This window comes from Salmo salar, chromosome ssa03, assembly GCF_905237065.1.
Source record: "Salmo salar chromosome ssa03, Ssal_v3.1, whole genome shotgun sequence".
In the NCBI taxonomy this organism is placed as follows: Eukaryota; Metazoa; Chordata; class Actinopteri; order Salmoniformes; family Salmonidae; genus Salmo; species Salmo salar.
In genome coordinates this window covers 36,496,267-36,520,276 of record NC_059444.1, presented here as the reverse complement: position 1 = coordinate 36,520,276, position 24,010 = coordinate 36,496,267, and the positions used below count along the sequence as shown (strand labels likewise).

Genomic DNA, 24,010 nt, shown 5'->3' with positions numbered 1-24,010 from the left:
GGATAAACCCAGACGACGCTGGGCCAATTGTGCACCGCCCTATTGGACTCCCAATCACAGCCGGTTGTGATACAGTCAAACCAGGGTGTCTGTAGTGACGCCTCAAGCACTGAGATGCTGAGCCTTTGACGCCTCAAGCACTGAGATGCTGAGCCTTAGACCGCTGCGCCACCCAGGAACCCTATTATAAACAAATGTTTTGTGTGTGTGCTTCGTGAGAAATTCTTTGGAAAGAAATTGCGTCCCCCAAGTTGGAATACCACAGCTGTAGGGAGAGGTCTTGCGTTTTGAACACAAGCTTTGACCCTGATCAACACGACCTATCAGCTGCAAGGTTGTAACAAAAAAAGCAGGTGACAGACATTGTAGTCAACCACTGACAGGAACGGCTTGGTTTTTACAACGAGTTAGCCAATCAGATTTGATAGGTGTCTACTAAAGCGGATTTAGTCAGATAGGAACAGGCGAAGCGAGAGGCTTAAATCCACCCCAAATCTATCTGCGTGATAAGTAGACCAAGTGGAGTTTTTTTCCCTTCTTTCTCTGGAGGTCTATGAAAAGTGTCGAATTTGGTCAACTAAAAATTGAATTCGCTACGTGAGGCTTATTTGATCGATTATTCGTTTCGTAATGTTTATGTTGTTACACATTCTGATATAGGTGGGTACACGTGGCATTCCAGTAACTTTGAGAAAAACGATTTTATATCAGAGTTGTGCCCGTCCTTCACACGCGAATCTGCCCTCTCATTGGCTAGAATGTTCCCACCTGATCGCGCCTCCCGTCTACCTTTGCGGACATGTAATTCCATTGTTAGAGCGGTCAGTCGACTATCTTGCCAATATAGATAATATTTGATTTAATACATGTCTTGACTACCTCCCCTCTATGTGCTGCGCCATTTCGTGCAGGGTGTAACCAGTTTCTTATAGCTACAAGAAGACTACCTCAGCACTATATTGCCAGATTTTGCTGAAATATAAGTCATTTTAACCTTTAAGCTCCTGGTGAGTATTTTGATTCAAGACTGTTTTGAATTTTTTTTCTCTGACTGCAATATCTTTGGAATTTTATTTTTTTAACGGCATTCATTTTTCTATTTGAGCGAGCGGTTAGCAAGCTAACTATTAGTTAGCTCATCATGGTTCCATCACAGAGTTTCTAAACATACTGATGTACTTGGTGACTTTGGTTCCGTTAGCGTTTTAGCAAGCTAGCTAGCTAGTTGGCCCGGCAACATGCTGGCTAGAAGGATCCTTAACATTTTTGCTAGTTTTTTTGCCATCTCTGTTGTCTTGCAAATTGAGTTCATGATTGTGTAAGCCGAACTAGTTATATTTTTATGACTATCTGCGAATAACGCGCTCTGTCTGGACAATAACACGCTGCACTGCAGCCGTTTTGCAGCTAACGTTAGTTAGTTTGGCTGGTTGGCTATGCTGCAAGCTAAAGTTAACCTTGTGGAATCTGTTTTTAACGCTAACATTTTTTTTACTAGCAATCTTCCCTGTTGCACCTTGATTTTGGCCGGTGGTGGTTTTTACATTTTTGTGATTGATTAGCTGGTTTTGGAGTCCTTGGATATCCACAGAAGGACTGATACAGGAACGCTATTTTTGCGGGAATAGTTTTTTTTCTGCAAGAAATGCTGGTTGGCCATTTTTCTCTGGACACGTTTTTCACATAGTTACGTCATTTGATATTTTACTTAGATAATATTAACAATGTGGCAGATAACACAAGGACATTTGTACTTTTTGTTACCACTTATTAAACGTTACTTTATAAATAATGCAGTTATGTACTCTGTCCTTACTCAGTCTCACTTTGCTAGACCCTAAACCAAGGTATAGCTAGCTAGATCACAACTTTGTATATTAATTGTGAGTTTATTTAGGCCTTCCTGGCTAGGGGTGTGTTTTTGAAACTGGTCCGGGTGGAATAGTAATTATTTTAATATACCTGATTTGATCAAGTTGCATCGTAGACTAAACAATAGGTCTAAAGGTATCGGTAGGTGCAGCTCAAACGACATTGACAGTCCACTCTCCGTTTTGATAATAGCTAGTACAGTAGTTACATTTACTTTGGAAGTGGTGCTTTGCCTCAGGCCCCTCCCTGCCAGAGACCTCGGCATTGATATATCAGGTTGTTTGTGTCTAATTACTGGGACAAGTGACAGCAAAAGTTCAACTCTAAATATTTGTCATACTAATTGTTATTATTTGGAACGCTATTTGTCGTACACGTTTAAGCTAGAAATGTCATTCACACTTAAATGTGCATAGAGGTCAGGACTATTGTGCTTTGTAGACAACTTTTTTGATATCTTTTATACTTTTTATGATTACTTGTGTGCTTTGGGCAGGATTGAAATGAACCCAACTTTCATTTACCTTGTGAAATACTCTGGTACAAAACTCGGTTTTGGATGAGACTTTACTTTATGACCAATTATCCTATTTACACGTTGTCAATGTGTAGGGTTTCTGACTCGTATCTATTCCTCGTATGCTGTTTTCTAAATGAGAGGTTTAAGGAGCAATTGCTCTGAGCTTTTTGTCCAATTTTCAAGGGATTTATTTCTTCAACATTCTAACATGATGACTAAACCGTCTCAGCGTGTGCATGTTGATTTGTCTATCCCCCTAGAAACATTCATGGACATTTAGTTAGCTTGCTGTTGCGTTGTAATTTGTCCTGGGAGATAAACATTGGGTTGTTTTACCTGCATATTAGGGATGCACCGGTATGATATTTTTTGACCGAGATCCAATATTTTCCTTGCCACAAAACGATAATGATTTATTTAAAATTTAGTTCGTTGAAATATTCTGATCAAAAAGTTATTTTGTTGGCATTTACACATGTCCCCATTACCAGTAAAACAATCAACCTATTTATTTCAATTACTTGCTGTTTCGTTGTTCAGTTGCAACCAGGATTTCATCATGTCAAGCAGTAAAGTTTCAGCTTTATCCGTGGCCTCTTCCTCAGTGTCACTGTGTCCATTTCCATCTTGCCCAGCTGTGTCTAACATTTCAAGTAAACCCTGTTTCTTGCATTAAAGTAGAGGTCCTTGTACCTAGCATCAAGCATGGTGGCGACACAGTAAAGAGGCTGAGAGAATGCCACGGAATCACTTGTTCACAGCCTCTGGTAGAGTACTTTTGTAATTTGTGAAAGCTGGCAGTTTTGAGCAGGCATTTCAATACCATGACAGAGGATATCACATCTGCTGCAGGTAGTGTGTACTGGGGCTCGAGGTGCTTGACCAGTCGGCGAAAGCCAACATAATCTACGACAGAGAACGGTTGATTGCCAAGGGAAATGAATTCCATTATCTTGGCACTAATGGATTTCGCCTTTGAGTTGTCTTGCTGAAATGTTCTTACTCTTTCAAATGATTGCTCGACTTGAACTTGTTTAGTTGTTGGCAGTGTGCGCATAGTATTTTTATGTTTTTGTTCTGTGTAGGGCTGTATTTTTCGTGGCGTCATTACATGGGTATGAACATCAGCTTTGACATCGGTTTTGCACATCGGCGTTAAACTAGATAGGGCCGATGTTGGCATTTTTGGCTAATATCGGCCGATTCCGATATCGTGCATCCCTGCTGCATATGGTCTATTTATTTTTTGGCTGAGTCTTTGTAGAATTGACTCATTTTCAGTCACACCATGTGTTCTCTACTCCAACATTTAATCCACAGGTAAAATGGGGAAACCTAGTTTTTAGTTCTTTGATTAAATTTCACCTCGTTCATTCTTCTGTAGATTTTATGGCTGTTGGCAACAAACTTTAAGGTATATTACCGCCAGCCACCGACTGGCGCGTGGACCTCATTAATCTTTCTATCATTCATGATGTGGGTAGCCTATAGGCTCATAAAAACCAATGAGTAAATAAATGGAAGAAGTGGCTACACAGACGCCTGCAAGCAGTTTGGATTAAATTATTGAATAACGTGAATTTATTTTGCGAGCTCACTCACATTATGCAGGTGGTCTGGTAAGCATGTAAAGCTCCCTGTTAGGCACATGATTTCCAACATTCCATTTAGGGTTGGAAATTAACAACTGCCGAATGCTGGTAGATTGTCACTGGCAGGTAAGAATGTATATTTCGCCAGCCATGTTGACGGGTGGTCACAGAGCATTTGGGAACAGTTTTAATCCAAAACCCACATGTAGAAGTTGGTCGAAATTGACAAAGGCTAATAAAGTGTGACTTTCTCCTCGTTTCATGGCCAGTTACATAGTTTAGTTCGCGTGCTTGGTTGTTTTTCAATGTTAGTTTGAGTTGGCTGCAACTGTCTACATCTAGGAAGACGTCAGTCAGAGATTTACCATGGTAACGGACTGTCCCTTAAAGGGCCAGCTGAAAATGTTTCTCAGCTAATGTTTGTGCTTGATTGAGCATGCATCACTCCCAAAAACTTGTATTCATTGTTCTCCTAGATTTAATTGTGTGCGTCTACATTTCTACTTAGGAGCACCTCATGTACTCCTTGTAAAAAAATAAATTAAAAAAAAAAAGTCAGCGTAGAGCCCTGAACTATAATAATGATCAGCTGTATCACTCAGCTTTTTGGCAGGGCAGGCTTGATGTTCAGTTCCAGCCGTTTCTCTTTTATTATTGGCTCTGATTTATTTCTTAACAAACATTGGTTAAAAGACGCAGGTCACAAAAAGGAAATGAAATTATGCAATATACCCCATTACTAGTAGTACATTTCTTGTTTTTGAAACATTAGAAAGTGTGCTCATTTCATTTTGTGTGCAATTATTGAGAAAATAATATTTTGGCTAATAAAAAAATATATATATATACCTGCCACAGTGGCTGGTGGACCTAAGTTAATTTCCCACCCTAATTCCATTCACTGTGAACAATGCAACTTTTGACACATCTACTTTGACAACTTTCCCAACAAGTTCAACAGTTAGTGAGTGGTATCATCCTCCACTCTGCCATTCAAATCTGGAATCAGAACATAACTTTTACAGATCAAGAGGTACACATGTTTTCGTAAGGTCATGAAAGTCATGATATTTTTAAATGGTGTTTTCCAGGCCTGGAAAAGTTTTGGAAAATGCTAAAATCCTAACAGTTTTGGAGAATTTATGGATATTAATTAATGTAATTTAGGCATAGTTTTAAAATATTGTCTCAATGAAATAAAAATCTACGTATCAGCCAGGATCAGAATGACACTTTAGCGCATCTGTTTACGCACATCCCCTGCATGTGTGCGAGATCAGTAGGCCGTTGCTCAAGGAGCGTGAGACAATTGGACATAACAGCACCAGGTAGGCCTATATAGCCTATACAATATGATAAACAGACTAACCAGGTAGCCAATTCAAAACATATCTTGTTAACTGTTTAGCTATTATTAGCATGTTTTTGTTATGTCCCAAAACTTTCCACCGACACTCCTGAATAAGGCCATACAAAATTGATTCATTTAAACGATACATACAATGTTGATCAATTTGAACCAGTGTTTCCCAACCCTGGTCTTCGAATCCCCCCAACAGTACACATTTTTGTTGTAGCCCAGGACAGACACCTCATTGAGGGCTTGATGATTGGATGACAAGTTGAATCAGGTGTGCTTGTCCAGGGCTACAATGAAATGTGTACTCAAGGACCAGGGTTGGGGAAACACTGATTAAAAAAATATATATTTTTGGACGACAAATTATTCACTTCGCCATTGTATTAGTTGGGATTTGGTTCAATCGTGATGAATCGAAATGTGAAAAAAAAAAAAATGTAAATTGCGACCAGTAATTTTAGGACAAAAGATTAGCCTTTTGGATTATGTGGCTTCAACTTGTTATAGATACTTCCAGTTGTTTTGGGCATCCAATGTATTGGACATTGCAACTCAATAGATTCTTCTCAGTCTGCAAAGTAAACACTTCTAAGGTAGCTAAAATCGACTAAACTAGAAAATATAAATTTCCTGTAAATTTGTGGGCTTGCTTCAGCGGAATAAAAGGATTTGTAGCCTACCACAGCTATTTGATATGAAATTTGTGAATTACTTCAAGGCATAACTTATTTGGTTGTAATTAGTGAAGCACCGAGATGGAATTTGTCCAATTCCGATATTTTCCTTGTCAATTGATTTTTTTTCGGCATTCTAGTACAGTTAAATAGTTAGACCACTGCGTCCGTGTGTTAAGGCACTGCATCTCGGTGCCAGAGGCGTCCACTACAGTCCCTGGTTTGAATCCAGGCTGCATCACATCCGGCCGTGATTGGGAGTCCCATAGGGCGGCACACAGTTGTCCCAACGTTAGCCGGGGTAGGCCGTCATAATAAATAAGAATTTGTTCTTCACTGACTTGCCTAGGTTACACACACACCACACTGACCCAAAAGTTATTTGGCTGGCATTTATGTATGTCTTCATTTTACCAGTAAAACATAATCAAAACCCATTTCTTATGCTTGCTGTGCTGCTTCGTTCAGTCGTTTCATTCTCAACCAGGATTTCATCACAGTACATGTCAAGCAGTGAAGTTTCAGCTCTCTGTCCGTCTCCTCTCTTCCTCTGTGCGCACTGTCACTGTGTCCGCTTTCATCTTGTCCAGCTGTGTATGTAACATTTCACATAAACCCTTTTGCTTGTCTGCCTCGACGTAGCGGTCCTTGTACATAGCATCGAGCGTGGTGGCGACACAGTAAAGCGAGAATGCCACCGACTCGCTTGTTCACAGCCTGTGTACACAGTTTTGTTGAGCAGGCGTTTCAATGTCTTGACAGAGGGTATCACGTCTGCTGCAAGCGCAGTTGCTGATCTTATTTCTCGAGTCAGTTGTTTGAATGGAGCTAGCGTGTTCTTGTTTCAAACATGTTCTCAAATGCCATTGAAATGGCATCAGCGGTATGTCAACCAGCACATTCATGAGCTTGCAGTATGACTTTCCTCAGTACGAAAATCCGACGACCCACTGTGCTGTCACTCGGCATGCTCATGGGGCTGATATCGCTGGTCCAAATATCAGTCGTGAAGCTAATAGCAATGGCGCTATTACTGTGTAACTCCGGCAGGGAAACATCTGAAAAAATGGCGCACTTGGTAACGTTAGTGTGTACCGGTGCTCGACCAGGCGGCGAAAGCCAACATTACCCACGACAGAACGGTTGATTGTCAAGTGCAATGAATTCCAGGGCAATGAGTTGTCTCGCTGAAATGTTCTTACTCTTTCAAATGACTGCTTGACTTGTTGACTGCTCGATCCACACGGCATACATTGTGGGCTAGTTTAGGAATGCTGTGTTGCACGTGTAGGGCTACATTTTAAGTGGTGTCATTACGTCATGTACCTACGTTACATTGGTTTTGCACATCGGCGTTACACTAGACATCAGGTCGATACCGACGTTGCCATTTTTAGCTAATATCGGGCGATTCCGATATGTTCATCGACTATATCGTGCATCCCTAATTAAAACCCTTGAATGAGTAGGTCTCATCACATGTACCATCTTCTGTCATTGTGCAAGGCTCTTAACCCCACAAAGTAGAATACCTGTTCGGCAGCTGTGTACAACACGTGGTCAACTGGGGAGCTACTGGGTATGCAGGTTTTTGATCAAGCCCTGCTCAAACAGCCAATTTCTCAAGGTCTGGTTGATCAACTCATTTCTCAAATGTGGTTTGTTAGAGGGGGACTGGAATAAAAGCCTGCACACCCATTAGCTGTCCTGGAGGATGGTTGGCCACCCTTGATATAGAACATTGCAACTAGGGATGCGCAATATAAAAATATTTATAAAAATTGGTGAAGCTATCGGAATCGGCTGATATTAGCTGATAAATCGGCTGATAAAAATGCCAACATCGGTATCGGCCCGATGTCTAGTTTAACGCCGATGTGCAAAACCAATTTCAAAGCTGACATGCATACCTATATAACGTAGGTACATGACGCCATGTAAAATTTAGCCCTACACGTGCAACACAGCATTCCTAAACTAGCCCACAATGGCTGCTGTGTGGATCGAGCAGTCATTTGAAAGAGATTTCAGCGAGACAACTCAAAGGCAAAATGTATTAAAGCCAAGATAATGGAATTAATTGCCCTTGACAATCAACCGTTCTGTCGTGGGTGATGTTGGCTTTCGCCGACTGGTCGAGCACCGGTACACACTAACGTTACCAAGTGCACTATTACACAGTAATAACGACGCTGCTATTAGCTTCACGACTGACATTTGGACCAGCTACATCAGCCCCGTGAGCATGCTGAGTGACAGCACAGTGGGTCATCAAGGATTTCGTACTGAGGAATGCCATATTGCATGCTCAAGAATGTGTTGGTTCTCTTAACGCTGCTGCCATTTCAATGACGTTTGAGAAAATGTTTGAAACATGAACACGCTAGCTCCATTCAAACAACTGACTCGAGAAATAAGATCATCAACTGCACTTGCAGCAGACGTGATACCCTCTCATTGAAACGCCTGCTCAACAAAACTTTCCACACAAACTGTGAACAAGCGATTCGGTGGCATTCTCACTTTACTGTGTCGCCACCATTCTCAATGCTATGTACAAGGACCGCTACGTCGACGCAGACAAGCAACAGGGTTTACGTGAAATGTTACATACATACACAGCTGGACAAGATGGAAACGGACACAGTGAGAGTACGCACCGAGTAAGAGGCCAGGGACTGACAGCTGAAGCGTCACTGCTTGACATGTACTGTATGATGAAATCCTGGTTGAGAATGAAAGGACTGAACCAATGAACGACACAGCAAGTAAGTGAAATAGGTTTTGATTGTTTTTACTAGTAATGGGGACATATGTAAATGCCAACAAAATAACTTTTTTGTGTGTGTGTAACCTTTATTTAACTAGGCAAGTCAGTGAAGAACAAATTGTTATTTATTATGATGGCCTACCCTGGCTAAACCCGGACGACGCTGTGCCAATCGTGCGCCACCCTATCCTATGGGACTCCCAATCACGGCCGGATGTGATAGTCTGGATTCAAACCAGGGACTGTAGTGATGCCTCTTGCACTGAGATGCAGTGCCTTAGACCGCTGTGTGTGTGTGTGTGTGTGTGTGTGTACTATTAACTGTTCTAGAATGCTTAAAATGCTGCAAAAATTTGTTATTGGTATCTTTTTCTTTTTTTTTGGCAAGGAAGATATCGTCCAAAAATGTAATATCGGTGCATCACTAGTCTATGCTACATCAAAACTATGAAATAACATAAATGGAATCATGTAGTAGCCAAAAAAGTGTCTATCAAATATATATTTTGTATTTGATATTATTCAAAGTAGCCACCTTTTTGCCTTGACAACTTTGCACACTCTTGGCATTCTCTCAACCTTCACCAGGAATGCTTTTGTCTGCTTTTCCTTCACTCTGAGGTCCAACTCATCCCAAACCATCTCAATTGGGTTGAGGTCGGGTGATTGTGGAGGCAATGTCCTCTGATGCAGCAGTCTATCACTCTCCTTGGTCAAATATACTTTACACAGCCTGGAGGTGTGTTGGGTCATTGTCCTGTTGAAAAACAAATGATAGTCCCATGAAGCGCAAACCAGATGGGAAGGCGTATCGATGCAGAATGCTGTGGTAGCCATGCTGGTTAAGTGTGCCTTGAATTCTAAATAAATCACTGACCGCGTCACCCGCAAAGCAACATCACACCACCTCCATGCTTCACTGGTGGGAACCACACATACGGAGATCATCCTTTCACATACTCTGCGTCTCACAAAGACAGTGGTTGGAACAAAAAATCTCAAATTTGGACTCATCAGACCAAAGAACAGATTTCCACTGGTCTAATGTCCATTGCTCGTGTTTCTTGGTCCAAGCCATGTCTCTTCTTATTTAGTAGTGGTTTCTTTGCAGCAATTTGACAATGAAGGCCTGATTTCATGCAGTCTCCTCAGAACAGTTGATGTGTCTGTTACTTTAATTCTGTGAAGCATTTATTTTGGCTGCAATTTGAGGTGCAGTTAACTCTAATGAGCTCATCCTTTGCAGCAGAGGTAACTCTGGGTCTTCCTTTCCTTTGGCGGTCCTCATGAGAGACAGTTTCATCATAGAGCTTGATGGTTTTTGCGAATGCACTTGAAGAAACTTTAAATTCTTGAAATTTTCCAGATTGACTGACCTTCATGTCTTAAAGAAATGAGGGACTGCCGTTTCGCTTTGCTTATTGGAGCTGTTCTTGTCATAATATGGACTTGATCTTTTACCAAATCTTCTGTATACCAGCCCTACCTTATCACAACACAACTGATTGGCTAAAATGCATTAAGAAGGAAAGAAATTACACAAATTTCATAGTTGATGTCTTCACTATTTTACAATGTAGAAAATAGTAAAAAATAAAAACCCTTGAATGAGTAGGTGTCAACTTTTGACTGGTACTGTACTTACATGGACATTTGGTTAACTCATGGAGAGGTCATTAAATTCCATTTGTCAAAATGTGTATGAGCCTTGTTTTATTAACCGCATGAAATCTTTACAACTGCCGTTTTGACCACTTTTCCAACAAGTTGGATGACAACTTGGGTATGAAATCTTAGTCTGCTTTTCAAATTCGAACACTTCTTCCACTACCACAAACATTTGAAGTGCTAAAGCAAGCCCCAACCTGTTTTACTTCATGTGAAATTGCCATCCTAATTAGGGCTCGGAATTGCCGGGCACCTCACGATATTATCACGATATTTGGGTGCAGATACAATATGTATTGCTATTTGACACTGTGATTTAAAAAAATATATATATATTGCGATTCAATGTGCCGAACATTTTGCTCACCGTATGTCTGATGCAGAGAGATGAGAATGAGTTTTAATATCCCAATATGTAGCTATCAATTTTCCCCTCCCCATCACTACTACTAATAATAATCATGCCTAGTACAGGGCAATTCCACAATAAGAGTGATGCTGAGACTAAGATTTCACTTTTAAAATGTAGGCCGAACAAAAACCAATGATATCAAAGTTAACAAACCATACAACTCTATGCACAAGGACTACTTTTAACAATTTCTACAATTGTATAAAAACACATTTACTTATTGAACGGTTCCAATGCAAAGTTTGGTAGCATAATTACAGTTTGTGGGGGGGGGGTAAATGCAATATACCTGCTCTGACAAATGTTATAATGTCCACTTGGGTTGCTTGAAATAAGGGAGTTGGGACTTTCAGCTCTACAGTACTCACTCCAAGTCCCTGAAGTGCATCCCACCCCAAGCAGTGCTGCTGAAGGCCCATAAGCAGCTTGAGTGTTCTGGTGACCCCTGCACAGAACATTCACTGTTGGGGAAATAGGCATAGTAGGCATAGGCCCGCCTGTCCTCTTTTACATTGACTATTTAGCTTCTGTGTGTTCATGCAACATGACGTCCCAATGTTATTTCCCTGTGTGCATCACACATGACTGCTTGTCTAGTACATTTTATGTCTCCTCAGCTATTACCACATTACCTCCCATTGCTTATCCCCTTAATTGCAATTAGAGCTAAGCATGTCTAGGCCCACTGTCTGTCGATTGAACTTAGTCTTGCAATGGATGCCTGACCCGTAATTTAAAAAAATCTATCAACATATTGATGCTGTTGCATAATCTGTCATTAAAAGTACCTGAAGTATATTGCATCTCTCTCCTAAACAAGTTGATAGGCTAGGCAATTACACATCAATAGCAGAGTGTCCCCTGAATGTGCTCCTCCTATAGGATTGCCCTGAACCCTGTTTTTCTCTGTATTTGGCTCATAATTGAATTATGTACAAAACCCAACCAGGTAAGACTGTAATAACCCTGTACATACAATGTCACTGAGGTGTGTTCTCTGTCGCCCGCCTCAGTATAAGTCGTGGGGCGAAGTTCTGCGTTCTGAGAGGGTGCTGATGAAGTTGTAGTTTTTGCTGAGAGCACCCAAGACACCTGCCCGCACACACTGGCCCTGCGCTCAGTGTCAGAACTGACTGACTGACAGACGATCGCCCTGCACACAGACGCTATGGAGTGAGTGATTGGTTATTTAACCCCCAACGGTTGTTAACGTCTCCTTTCTTGACACTCAGGTTGTATGCAGTGCCAGTGAGATCTCACTCCCTAACGTCCGATTGTGCCCAAACTCCTTTGCCCAGCTTTCCTTAAATTACCACATGTGCCACTAATATTATAAGCACCTAATTTGTACACACTCAAGCCCTTTCCCGACCATATGCTTACAGTGCTAAATAGTATCCCATAGCGTGACATTCTCAATGTTCAAGCACTTATCCATTTACTTTGAGACACTTGTTAACTATGTCCCCAGATGTGCAATTCAGGCAATATGAAACAAACCCTGCAACAACCTGCTACAGGTGGATTGGAACACACACATTGCCCCCTCCACACTGTTCTAAAATAATACCCTGTTGTCTGAAGTCATGGACACCCGTGTGCATCCGTTTTCTTCCTGGAAATGTCAATTGTATTAAGCTATTGAATGAGTTTTGGTTTCTGTATGAAATGGGGTGTGCAGCTTCTGTATGTCTGCATAAATATGACGTTATGGTATTTTTCACATATGGTAATAGAAGTTGTCTGATTACTTATTGTGCTTATCCTGGATCCTTTTTTACAGCAGGACCTCCTGGATTTGTGCCATATGCACCACACTAGACATACTGTATATGTACTACTGATATTAAAGGGATACTTCGGGATTTTGGCAATGAGGCCCTTTATCTACTTCCCCAGAATCAGATTAACTTGTGGATACCATTGTTATGTCTCTGTGTCCAGTATGAAGGAAGTTCGAGGTAGTTTTCCGAACCAATGCATAATGACTGGAAGTCCGTGGGTATCTACTATACATACTAGCAGAATGCGTAGTGACAAAGTCTATGGGTAACGTTACTTAGCATTGGCTCGCAAAACTACCTCGAACTTCCTTCATACTGGACACTGAGAAAGCAATGGTATCCACAAATTAATCTGACTCTGGGGAAGTAGATATAGGGTCTCATTGCCGAAATCCAAAGTATCCCTTTAAGGCTAATGGTTGTTACACTACCAACACATGGGACATCGAAGACTGATTTTAAGATACGGCACAAACAAATTTGTGCAAGCTACATGGCTGGAGCATGAGATGCTTAAACTATTTTACATATTTTGGTGATACTGTTGATATAATATTACACTGAACAAGGTCTGAACATTCCCTGCCACTCGTTTTGTTTGTATATAAAGATGGTTGAGTAGTTTTATCTTGTATTGACACAGTTAATAATTGGTTTCACCCATCTCCCCTCCTCCACCAGTCTGTCCCCCACCACCAGCAGCCTGATGGCCAGCAACGTGACCAACAAGACGGACCCGCGCTCGCTCAACTCGCGGGTCTTTATCGGGAACCTCAACACACTCCTGGTCACCAAGGCAGACGTGGAGGCAATCTTCAGCAAGTACGGCAAGATCGTGGGCTGTTCTGTGCACAAGGGCTTTGCCTTCGTCCAGTTCGCCAACGAGAGATGTGCCCGGGCCGCTGTAGGGGCCGAGGATGGACGCATGATCGTGGGACAGGTGCTGGGTAAGGGCTAAAGCCAGCCTGGGGCTGGTGAGCAATGCCTCAAACTCACGGTTCTATGGGTATTGTGCAAAACTGATCTTTTCGATCTATACCCGACCTACTTGTGGAGAATACGTTATTTTTTTTAAAGGTGCCTCTGTAATAGACTGAATATGAATAAAGATTGTATTTCCAACTGCCAACCAAGACTAACTGTCTCTCTCTTCCTCAGACATTAACTTGGCTGGAGAACCCAAACCCCACAGGTCAAAGACCGCAAAGCGCTCGGCGGGAGACATGTACAGGTCTGATTCAATGTAAAGAATCCCGTTTTTAAATATCTAATATTTTTAACCTCCTCTGGGTCTCCAAATCTTACTCTGATAATTCCTCTTCTCCACTGCATACGTGCATCTTATTTTGACAACTCTTTTTCTCCCCACAGTAGTCCCACGTTTGATCTGGACTATGACTTCCAGAGAGATTACTATGACCGGTGAGTCCAGTGCTTTGTCTGTTCCCACATCCTATGTTTTAGCTCTATTTTAACTATACTGAACAAAAATATAAATGCAACAATTTTAGTGAGTTACAGTTGGGGCTGTTTTCGGTGCGTATTACCGCCACACACGAGTCATGATGGCAGCCAAATTACATGTGACCGTTTAGTCACGGTAATTAGGCTTCTCCAAGCTCTGATGATGGTCATTAGTAGTCTACCAAACTTGCTAACTGCCGGGTACTCAGCACTCTGTCCCTCTAATCACTCTGACATCAATGCAAATGTATTTGAAAATCTAATCAAACACATTGAGAGCTCATATTGCGCAACATTTCAATAGGCTATGCAATTGCGTGAAAACAGAGAGATGGCCTCTACTAAAAGTAGGAGGATCAGCTTTCTATAGGCTAGGCCTACTATATTTATTTCTCAACTTTCCTAATATTAAGCACATTGCTTATATTTACAACAGGAGTATAGCCTGGCTGGCATGAAAATAAACCACGGGGAAAGCGTCCTCCATTCGCTATTTAAGTGCATAGATTACATGTGTTTTTTTCCCCGCTGCCCCGTTTTGATACAGGTGCATGATAATGGTCCATTCAAAATCAAAAAAATGTCACAAATATTATTTAGTATATGTAAAGACAAGATTAAATCAAGAATAGTCTGATAGGTGACAATATAAGCCTATCACTTCCCTGTGGCTCAGTTGGTAGAGCATGGTGTTTGCAACGCCAGGGTTGTGGGTTCGATTCCCACGGGGGGCCAGTACGAAAAAAATAAAAATAGGGGAAGAAAAGAAAAAATGAAATGTATACATTCACTACTGTAAGTCGCTCTGGATAAGAGCGTCTGCTAAATGATTAAAATGTAAATGTAAAATGTGAATGATGCCCAGTATAAAAAACAATGCCTTTTTTTGGCGACCTTTTTCGAATCATAGTCCCACACCTCATGTAACCTAGCCCATAGCCATATGTTTTAATAAGGTTTGTATCACAACTAAAGTGGCCAAACAACTTATTCAAATTAAGCACATGAATGCGCTTTACAAAGGGTGTAGAGCCTAACTGGCATACATATGCCGCGTGTGAATTTCAAGTTTGGGGAAGATCATTTTCACCATAAAAATACACTTTTGATAATGGTGTATTCCGCTAATGGAATATCCGCGCATATAGCCTTCTACCATGTGTGCATTGCTGCACTTCTAATGTGAAGAAATAGCCTAATAGTTTATCAACATTTTAAGCTAAACGTTCTGATCTGTTGCATCAGCCATATTGCGTATAAAAGGTTTTTTGATGGTCATGGTTGTATTAATTTGGCATCTATCACATCCCACAACTGTATCAGACTATTTTTGGAATATTTATTTCTCACACAGATATGGAAGATAGTAGATTGACATAGGCTAGTGCTTTTGCTGTTCGTTAGGCCTACTCATCTTGTTGGCTGACAAAGTAAATGTGGACAGTTCTTCCAGTATCTTCAATATGCACGTCGGAATGGGATAAGGCCCCGCGCAGTTGCGTCCCTGATGTATCGGTCTTCACTTGTAGCCTGTGAGAAAGACCTGATCACGTGATGGAGCGCGCAGCACTCAGGGAGAAGGCCACTGGCCGCAAAAGGCATGGATTTTAGGGTGCATTATGGCCACACGGGATGCCGTTGTGAAATTCTAGGCATTATCAAGTGCTTGTCAAATTGGGAATGAGTGACTGCTGTAATGTGTACAGCCTGTGCAAAAAAACGAAGCATCATTAGTCTCATCATGCAGCCTTACAATGTGTTAACCCTTGTGTTGTCTTCAGGGTCAAAAATGACCCACCGCTATGTTTAACAGCAGAGAGAACACCCTAAATTATATATTTTTTGACTTGAAATTTGATGACTTTTCCTAGAGTGACCAACATTAGAAAAAGTGAAACATCGCCTTTGTTCATATTTCCATGAAAGCTGTACACCACCAGGGTATAAAGATTGTCTTCGGGTCAATTTTGACCCTGCAGTTATAAAATAATTTATACACCACAAAGACACACACACACAGAGAAATTGAGATTGTGTGCTACTGATTGAACTCAGCCAGCAGCTCCTGAAGAGGAAGATCACCACAGTTAGAAAGAACAAGCCTGAGCTCCCCCCTGCACTCCTCACAACAAGGGGGAAAGAGGCCTTCTCATCAGTTTGCCTTCACCCCCACCACCACTCTAGTTTCTTACCTCCCAAAGAGGAACAAGAATGTGGTCCTCCTGAGCACACTGCACAAAATGGCTGAGATCAGTGATTGTGAGGACAGGAAGCCAGCCATCATCCTGGACTACAACCACAACAAAGGTGTGTGTAACAGTATAGCTTCCGTCCCTCTCCTCGCCCCAACCTGGGCTTGAACCAGGGACCCTCTGCACACATCAACAACTGACACCCACGAAGCATCGTTACCCATCGCGCCACAAAAACCGCGGCCCTTGCAGAGCAAGGGGAACAACCACTTCAGGTCTCAGAGCGAGTGACGTCACCGATTGAAACACTATTAGCGCGCACCACTGCTAACTAGCTAGCCATTTCACATCGGTTACACGTGGACAACCTGGACAACATGATTGGAACTTACAGCTGCATGAGGATGGCTAGCCCCTGGACATCTTCCATAACATCATTGATGTGTCCTCATACAATGCCTTCGTGATGTGGAACAAGATCAACCCTAACTGGATGCGGAACAAGAGGAGGGTGTTCCTGGAGCAGCTGGGAAAAGCACTTGTAACCCCACACATTCAAAGAAGGGAGCACCTCCCCCGCACAGCAGCCTCTGCAGGGCTTGTGAAAGCTGTTCAGGGGGCTGAATCTTGTCCTGATCCACCTGAGGCTGCAGCTGTGGCAGGCAAGAAGAGGAGATGCCAATTCTGCCCCCCAAAGAAGGACTGTAAAATAAATACTATGTGCTACACATGTGAGAAATACATCTGCAAAGACCATGCACACACACTTGCATACTGTCCTACATGTGCTAATTGGAGTTTATTGATTTATGTTCAAGTTTTCGTTTTGTATCTTATTTTATTCATATTTATTGTTCATACACCTTGTGGGTGGGGGCAATGGTTTAAAGAAATGGGAGAAGACTAGTATTTTGTAGTTGAATTCCTCATTGTACAGTATATAAGAATATATCACTATGTTGCCAAAAAAGTTCAAGACTGTTATTGTTTCCCTTCAATAAAATGCATTCAAAACTACATTTCTGCACATTTCTGCTACTTTCTTAGGCTTTACAAGTGCTATCTCTTGCTAAAATATTATTGTTTACACCTATGCAGTAATAATAATTGACAGGTGTGTTGTAATAAAAACGAGTGGTGTCAATGATTAAATGTTTTCTTTCTGCATTGTGAAGAGGAAAAACCCAGATATTCACAAAGTTTGATGAATGACAGGTTGTTTCTTGATGCAAAATAGATTTGGGGTTTAAAATTCACTGAAGCTGCTTTTATTTCAGGGGTTGAGTGAAATATACAGAATATTAAGACTACACAAGGGTTAAAAATCTAAACATATAGCCCAATGTTTGTAGAACAACTAAAGTTACATCAATAACTCTAAATTAAGCATAAAGGAATACCTATTTCTTAACCTCTCAACACAGAAGAGATGCATGTGCGCACTCAAATTGTTTGGAGAAAATATCCTTTCTATTTTATTCAGCTTTGTTCAATTGTATTCTTCATACTATAAAATAATGCCATGGAATTCTAAGCAAATCTTGTCTGCTAAATGAATTAGTGTAGCCCACAGCCATTTGGCATAGCCAGATCAGGACCTAAAATGTGCTGAGTTGTCATTATGGTCTTCTGAAATAGACTACATTTTCTTCATATCTTGCTTTTTTAGACCGGTCTAAAATAAATAATGGATTTATTGTGAAGGTGTAGGCTATAAATGTAGATGTTCCAAAGGTCTGCATCAGTGGCTTGTAGGCTATGTGTGGAAGCCAGGAGATGCTAAATGTGTTTATGTTAATTAACGGTCAATTACCGTGAGACTGACCAGTTATTTGCTTGAAAATCACCGGCTGACGAAATGTTGTGACCGCCGCAGTCCTAGTTACAGTTCATATATTGAAATAAATTAATTAGGCCCTAATCTATGGATTTCACTTGACTGGGAATACAGATATGCATCTGTTGGTCAGACATTCCTTAGAAATGGGCCTCAGGATCCCGTCACGGTATTTCTGTACATTCAAATTGTCATCAATAAAATGCAGTTGTTTTTGTTGTCAGTAGCTTATGCCTGCCCATACCATATCTCCACCGCCACCATGGGGCACTCTGTTCACAACATTGACATCAGCAAACTGCTCGCCCACACGACGCCATGCACATGGTCTGCGGTTGTAAGGCTGGTTGGACACACTGCCAAATTCTCTAAAACGACGTTGGACATGGCTTATGGTAGAGAAAATAGCATTTAATTCTAGCAACAGCTGTGGTGGACATTCCTGCAGTCAGCATGCCAATTGCATGCTCCCTCAACTTGAGACATCTGTGGCATTGTTGTATGACACAACTGCACATTTTAGTGGATTTTTATTGTCCCTAGCACAAGGTGCACCTGTGTAATGATCATGCTGGCAAAGGAGAAATTCTCACCAACAGGGATGTTAACAAATTTGTGCACAAAATGAGAGAATGAAGCAAATTTCTGGGATATATTTCAGCTCATGAAATATGGGTCCAACACTTGTTGCGTTTTTATATTTTTGTTCAGTGTAAACTCAATATCCAAGAGGAATTAGTGTAAAGGCAGTAGTCTGTTCATTCATTACTCGCTTTTCTGTTCTCAGAGTGTATTCGTACCCATCCCGCGTGCCCCCTCCTCCTCCACCCTTGTCCCGAGCAGTGATCCCGTCCAAGCGCCCGCGGGTCAGCATGACTGGAGGGGGCAGCCGCCGCACCAAGGCCAGTTTCTCCTCTTCCTCCAAGAGCAGCCAGAGGGCATCCTCAAGAACAAGTCAGTGTCCAGCCCCCTCTGCTCTAGCCACTCGACTAGTACAGTAAACTTGCACAGTGGACTATTTGTAGCACCCTCAATGCTCACCAGGGCCTAAAATGAACACCTGCCAAATGCGGATAGATTTTGGCATTGGTGGGTAAGATGTCTATTTCACCTGGTGGGTGGTCAGAGCTCCACAGTACGAGCATTTCACTTTCATTTGTGAATAGAAAGCCAACTCTGATCCCATTTATAGTAAAATAAATGCAGCAGTAACTGTTTTCAAAGTATTTCTGCCATTTTTGTTTCATAGCTGGTAAATTTAATTGCACAAAGTCAAAGAACTACGAATCCTATAGAGCCTATTCCACCTAGTGCTGCAACCCTGCCTGGCTGGGGGCTGTGTACATTTGAAGAGCTGAGTGACAGATTCATTTTTAGAAGCGCTGCGCATAGGCATAAAAGTTGGTCTAATTTACTTGAAACCAGAGTCTACTGAAGTGAGACTTTGTCCTTGTTTATTTGCTATTTACATTGTTTTGTTCACAAGCTAGGTTGTTATACTATGTTTGCGTTTCAACTGCTAGGGAAGAGAAGACAATGCTTTTACTAGTCAGACTCAATCTCACAGGCACAAACATGACAAGTCGTGTTACCACAGTAACCTCCCGCCCTTGAAAGGAGCAGGTGAAATGTTTAGTCTCATCTGTGATATTTTGGTTAAGACTCAGGTCACAACATGAAATGAAACAATAACACATGTCTTACTAGTAATAGATTTATTGTTTTAGGAACATTACAAAACGTAATTTTTTTGGTATTTTAGAGAAAAACAAGTTGTGGCTGGTGGACCAAAAATATATTTTTTTATGCCCTGACGCTCACGGTGCAGGGCTTGAGGGTAATGTTGCTAATGAAAGTTACTCTCACAGCACCGCATACAGAGCTTCATAAGGTATTGGGGTCAATCTCTTAAACCTTTATCCATCTCTTTTTTTCTCTTTCTCTCAGTGAAAACCGATGACCTGCAGACCATCAAGAAGGAGCTGACAATGATTAAACACAAGGTAGACTACCTGCTGGAGAGCCTAGACCGCATGGAGAAGGACCACAGCAAGAAGACAGGTAGGGTGTAGGAGTGTCACCTTAACCACGTGATCAAAGCTTTTATAAAAAGAAAGTCGCACACTATGCTCCTAAACATTTAATGGGTATAGCAACCAATGTTTCGCCATCAGTGCCTCCTTCAGTGTTACATGGTAAATGTTTGAACCAGGTTACGTGGACAGTCAACTTTTATAACATAAAAAACAAAAGAATGAGCTGGTTTGAACTCTGTATGTATACCGGCAATCTCAGCATTCCTGTGACTTGTATGTACAGATAAGGGATTTCATTGTTCAACTTTTGACGACGCCTTTTTTCTCTGGCTTGTTTGACCCGGATCGCGCTCTTTCTGCGAGCAGATGAGAAGGGTGCAAAGCCTGAGCCTGGAGAGGTGTCCTCACAGCAGCACTGCAGCAACAAGAAGGAGAGCATCAAGAGGGAGAGGGAGGATCTCAACGACTCTGAGGAGGAGGGGGATCTGCTAGAAGAGGAGGAGGTGAGATGGAAGAAACGAGGGAGGGGAAGAGGAGAAAACATAATGATGAATGGCAGTATGTTGAAGTGTGTCTAACACTGAACAAAAATGTAAACACAACATGCAATAACTTTAAAGATTTTACTGAGCTTCAGTTCATATAATTATTCATATATATAATTGCAATAAATTAATTAGGCCCTAACCTATGGATTTCTAAAATATGGATTTCACAAGACTGGGAATACAGATATGCATCTGTTGGTCACAGATACCTTAAAAAAAGGTAGGGGCGTGGATCAGAAAACCAGTCAGTATCTGGTGTGACCAATATTTGCCTCGTGCACCGTGACATCTCATTTGCATAGTTGATCAGGCTGTTGATTTTGGCCTGTGGAACGTTGTCCCACTCCTCTTCAATGGCTGTGCGAAGTCGCTGGATATTGACGGGAACTGGAACACAGTCATACACATCGATCGCAAACATGCTCAATGGGTGACATGTCTCAGGATGCAGGCCATGGAAGAACAAACATTTTCAGCTTCCAGGAATTGTGTACAGATCCTTGCGACATGGGGCTGTGCATTATCATGCTGAAACATGAGGTGATGGGGGCGGATGAAGGGCACGACAATGGGCCTCAGGCTCTCGTCACTGTATCTCTGTGCATTCAAATTGCCATTGATAAAATGCAGTTGTGTTCATTGTCCATATCTTATGCCTGCCCACACCATAACACCACCGCCACCATGGGGCACTCTGTTCACAACGTTGACATCAGCAAACCGCTTGCCCACATGACGCCATCTGCCCCGGTACAGTTGAAACTGGGATTCATCTGTGAAGAGCACACTTGTCCAGTGGCCATCGAAGGTGAGCATTTGGCCACTGAAGTCATTTACGACCCCTGAACTGCAATCTACAACGAGCACGCAGATGAGCTTCCCTTAGATGGTTTCTGACCGGTTGTGTAAACCCAGTTTCATCAGCTAACCGGGTGGCTGGTCTCAGACTATCCCGTAGGTGAAGAAGCTGGATGTGGAGGTTCCTGGGCTGGCATGGCTACACAAGGTCTGCAGTTGTGAGGCTGGTTGGACGTACTGCCAAATTCTCTGAAACGACGTTGGGAGGCGGCTTATGGTAGAAAAATTAACATTCAGTTCTCTGACAACAGCACTGATGGACATTCCTGCAGTCAGCATGCCAATTGCATGCTCCCTCAACTTGAGACATCTGTGGCATTGTGTTGTGACAAAACTGCACATTTTAGTGATCTTTTGTCTCCAGGACAAGGTGCACCTTTGTAATAATCATGCTGTTTAATCAGCTTACCTGTCAGGTGGATGGATTATCTTGGCAAAGGAGAAATGCTCACTAACAGCGACGTAAACCAATTTGCACACCATTTGAGAGAAACCACGTATGGAACATTTCTGGTATGTTTTATTTCAGCTCATGAAACATGGGACCAACACTTTACATGTTGCGTTTTATATTTGTTCAGTGTAATTTGAGTATTATTTATACTCACACCACCTAATATGCTCTCGCAGGTGAAGAGTCAACAAAGAGACGAGGAGGAGGAGGAATGATGATGATGATGAAGAGGAGGAAGGAGAGCATGTGGATGGAGACGACGACGATGGTGACAGTGTCAACGGCGATGAGGACTCTTAGACCACACGCAGACTGATGCACACTTGTACAGAAAACACATCCACATGGCTTCCAGTGGCTCCTCCGACTCCTATTTTAATACCCACACTACTACAAAACGTGAGAAAACGTCAATACACACACTCAGAGAACACCTGCCCCCACTACCACCCTTCCATTGTCCCACAAGTCTTTTATTTTTCTTGATGCAATTTAGTTTATCCCTGTTTCATCCCACTCCTGTCATTGTGTTATTCATTTAGCATTGTCTTGCAGCCAGGTACATTGGAACTAGATGTAGATGGCGAGCGGTATGAAGTGATTTGTTGTGCTGCTGTTCCTCTTTTGACCAGGAGAAATGGCTGTTCTTTGACCTGAGTCACAAGTCAAACCACCACATTGGCTTTACTAGCATTGGTAATCAAGCGATGACGACAACTTTAAAGATTGAGTCAACGTTTAAAGAAATAATTTTTTTTTAAATTGCCCACTTGAGTTTATGTTCCTGATTTTCATGTCATTATTCTTTTATACTACTCGGTCTAAGTTGTACTGTAATAATAAATTTCAATTAAATACTCAACTGAATTAATGCTTCTTTATTTCATTGAAACAGGTTTTCAGATGCACACCTAACTTATCAGGTATTATTGTGTTTGGGTGAAGATGTGTTCTGTGGATCACCAGAGGGCACCATGTTTGGATATCAGATCACTGCAAACAGTCCCTTCTCATATCCTTTATCATGGTTCCACTTCAAGAACCTCCCAACCAGGCATGCAAACAGATGATGCGTTGGTGTTCATATAGGTAGTAGGTACACTAGGGCTGACCCCATTGCGGAAGCCTAGACTAAAAGCCTATTTATGCTTGATCTGAAAATGTGGTTGGAGTCTCCATATGAAGTGGCGATTTTAGCATGTAAATCTTGGTGGGGCAAGCTCCCCCATATATAATTTAAAAAATATTTTTTTAGATGCATGCCAGCAAAACCAATAAACAATGCATTAATTACACTATATGACAAAAGGTGCCCACAAACTGTTAATGCCTACATAAAGCTGTCCCAAGAGCAGAGCTTTCTTTTCAGCACCATGGAGTGAATCCTTACCACCGCTACACCTGGCTATCAGTGGAGCCTTGTCTGGCAGCGAAACAGTTAATTCAGCCTCATTTACTGCCTTTAAAAAATATATAGCTGATATGGCCGACTTGCTTAAAGAAATGTTGTTTCTACTGACAATTGAGATGTACATACTGGCATAGGGGAATGACGAGCGGATAAGAGGCGATCTGTAATTAAGATTAAGACCTTAATGAGTGAGCTAGGACGGACCTAGTCAATATAAGTATTTGTTCAGGACTTTTGAAATGTACAGCGACAGAGTTCAGAACATGGGCCGTTCTTAGTGTTCTCCCTGTACACCAAGTCAGAAACGTAGGATAAATAAAGGGGACATATAAACAGACAATGAATGCTCTTACAATATTCAATGACATTTCTCTAAAATAGGTTACATATGCACCACCAAGTCAGAACTGTAGTCTAAGTTATGAGGGGGAAAGGGACCACATTATAACATTTTTGGACTCACCTTGTGCTGTGCTCACTTGAACAGGAAGGTGGAGTGGCGGTCTTATGGGCAAAGTTTGTCATGGAACATTCATCAAAGTCTGGTATTCTCTGGAT

At 41.7% G+C, this 24,010-nt stretch overlaps 1 protein-coding gene across 4 annotated transcripts; it reads left to right on the top strand.

The window, feature by feature from the left end:
• The first annotated feature begins 673 nt into the window (after positions 1-673).
• On the top strand, positions 674-22,903 carry LOC106600345 (heterogeneous nuclear ribonucleoprotein C). Of its 4 annotated transcripts, none has more exons than XR_006769121.1 (10): positions 677-1,007; positions 11,882-12,041; positions 13,334-13,599; positions 13,811-13,883; positions 14,024-14,074; positions 18,933-19,099; positions 20,093-20,206; positions 20,548-20,684; positions 21,992-22,100; positions 22,218-22,461. XR_006769121.1 is itself a non-coding variant. In XM_045714789.1 (9 exons), the coding sequence occupies exons 2-9, from the start codon at positions 12,037-12,039 to the stop codon at positions 22,339-22,341; spliced, it is 918 nt and encodes a 305-aa protein (XP_045570745.1). In that variant the 5' UTR covers positions 674-1,007; positions 11,882-12,036. The 4 variants fall into 4 exon arrangements, 2 of the variants coding, with proteins under 2 accessions (XP_045570745.1, XP_014047123.2); XR_006769120.1 differs by having other exon boundaries at positions 682-1,007; positions 13,811-13,895; XM_045714789.1 differs by lacking the exon at positions 21,992-22,100 and having other exon boundaries at positions 674-1,007; positions 22,237-22,341.
• Positions 22,904-24,010: the final 1,107 nt, after the last annotated feature.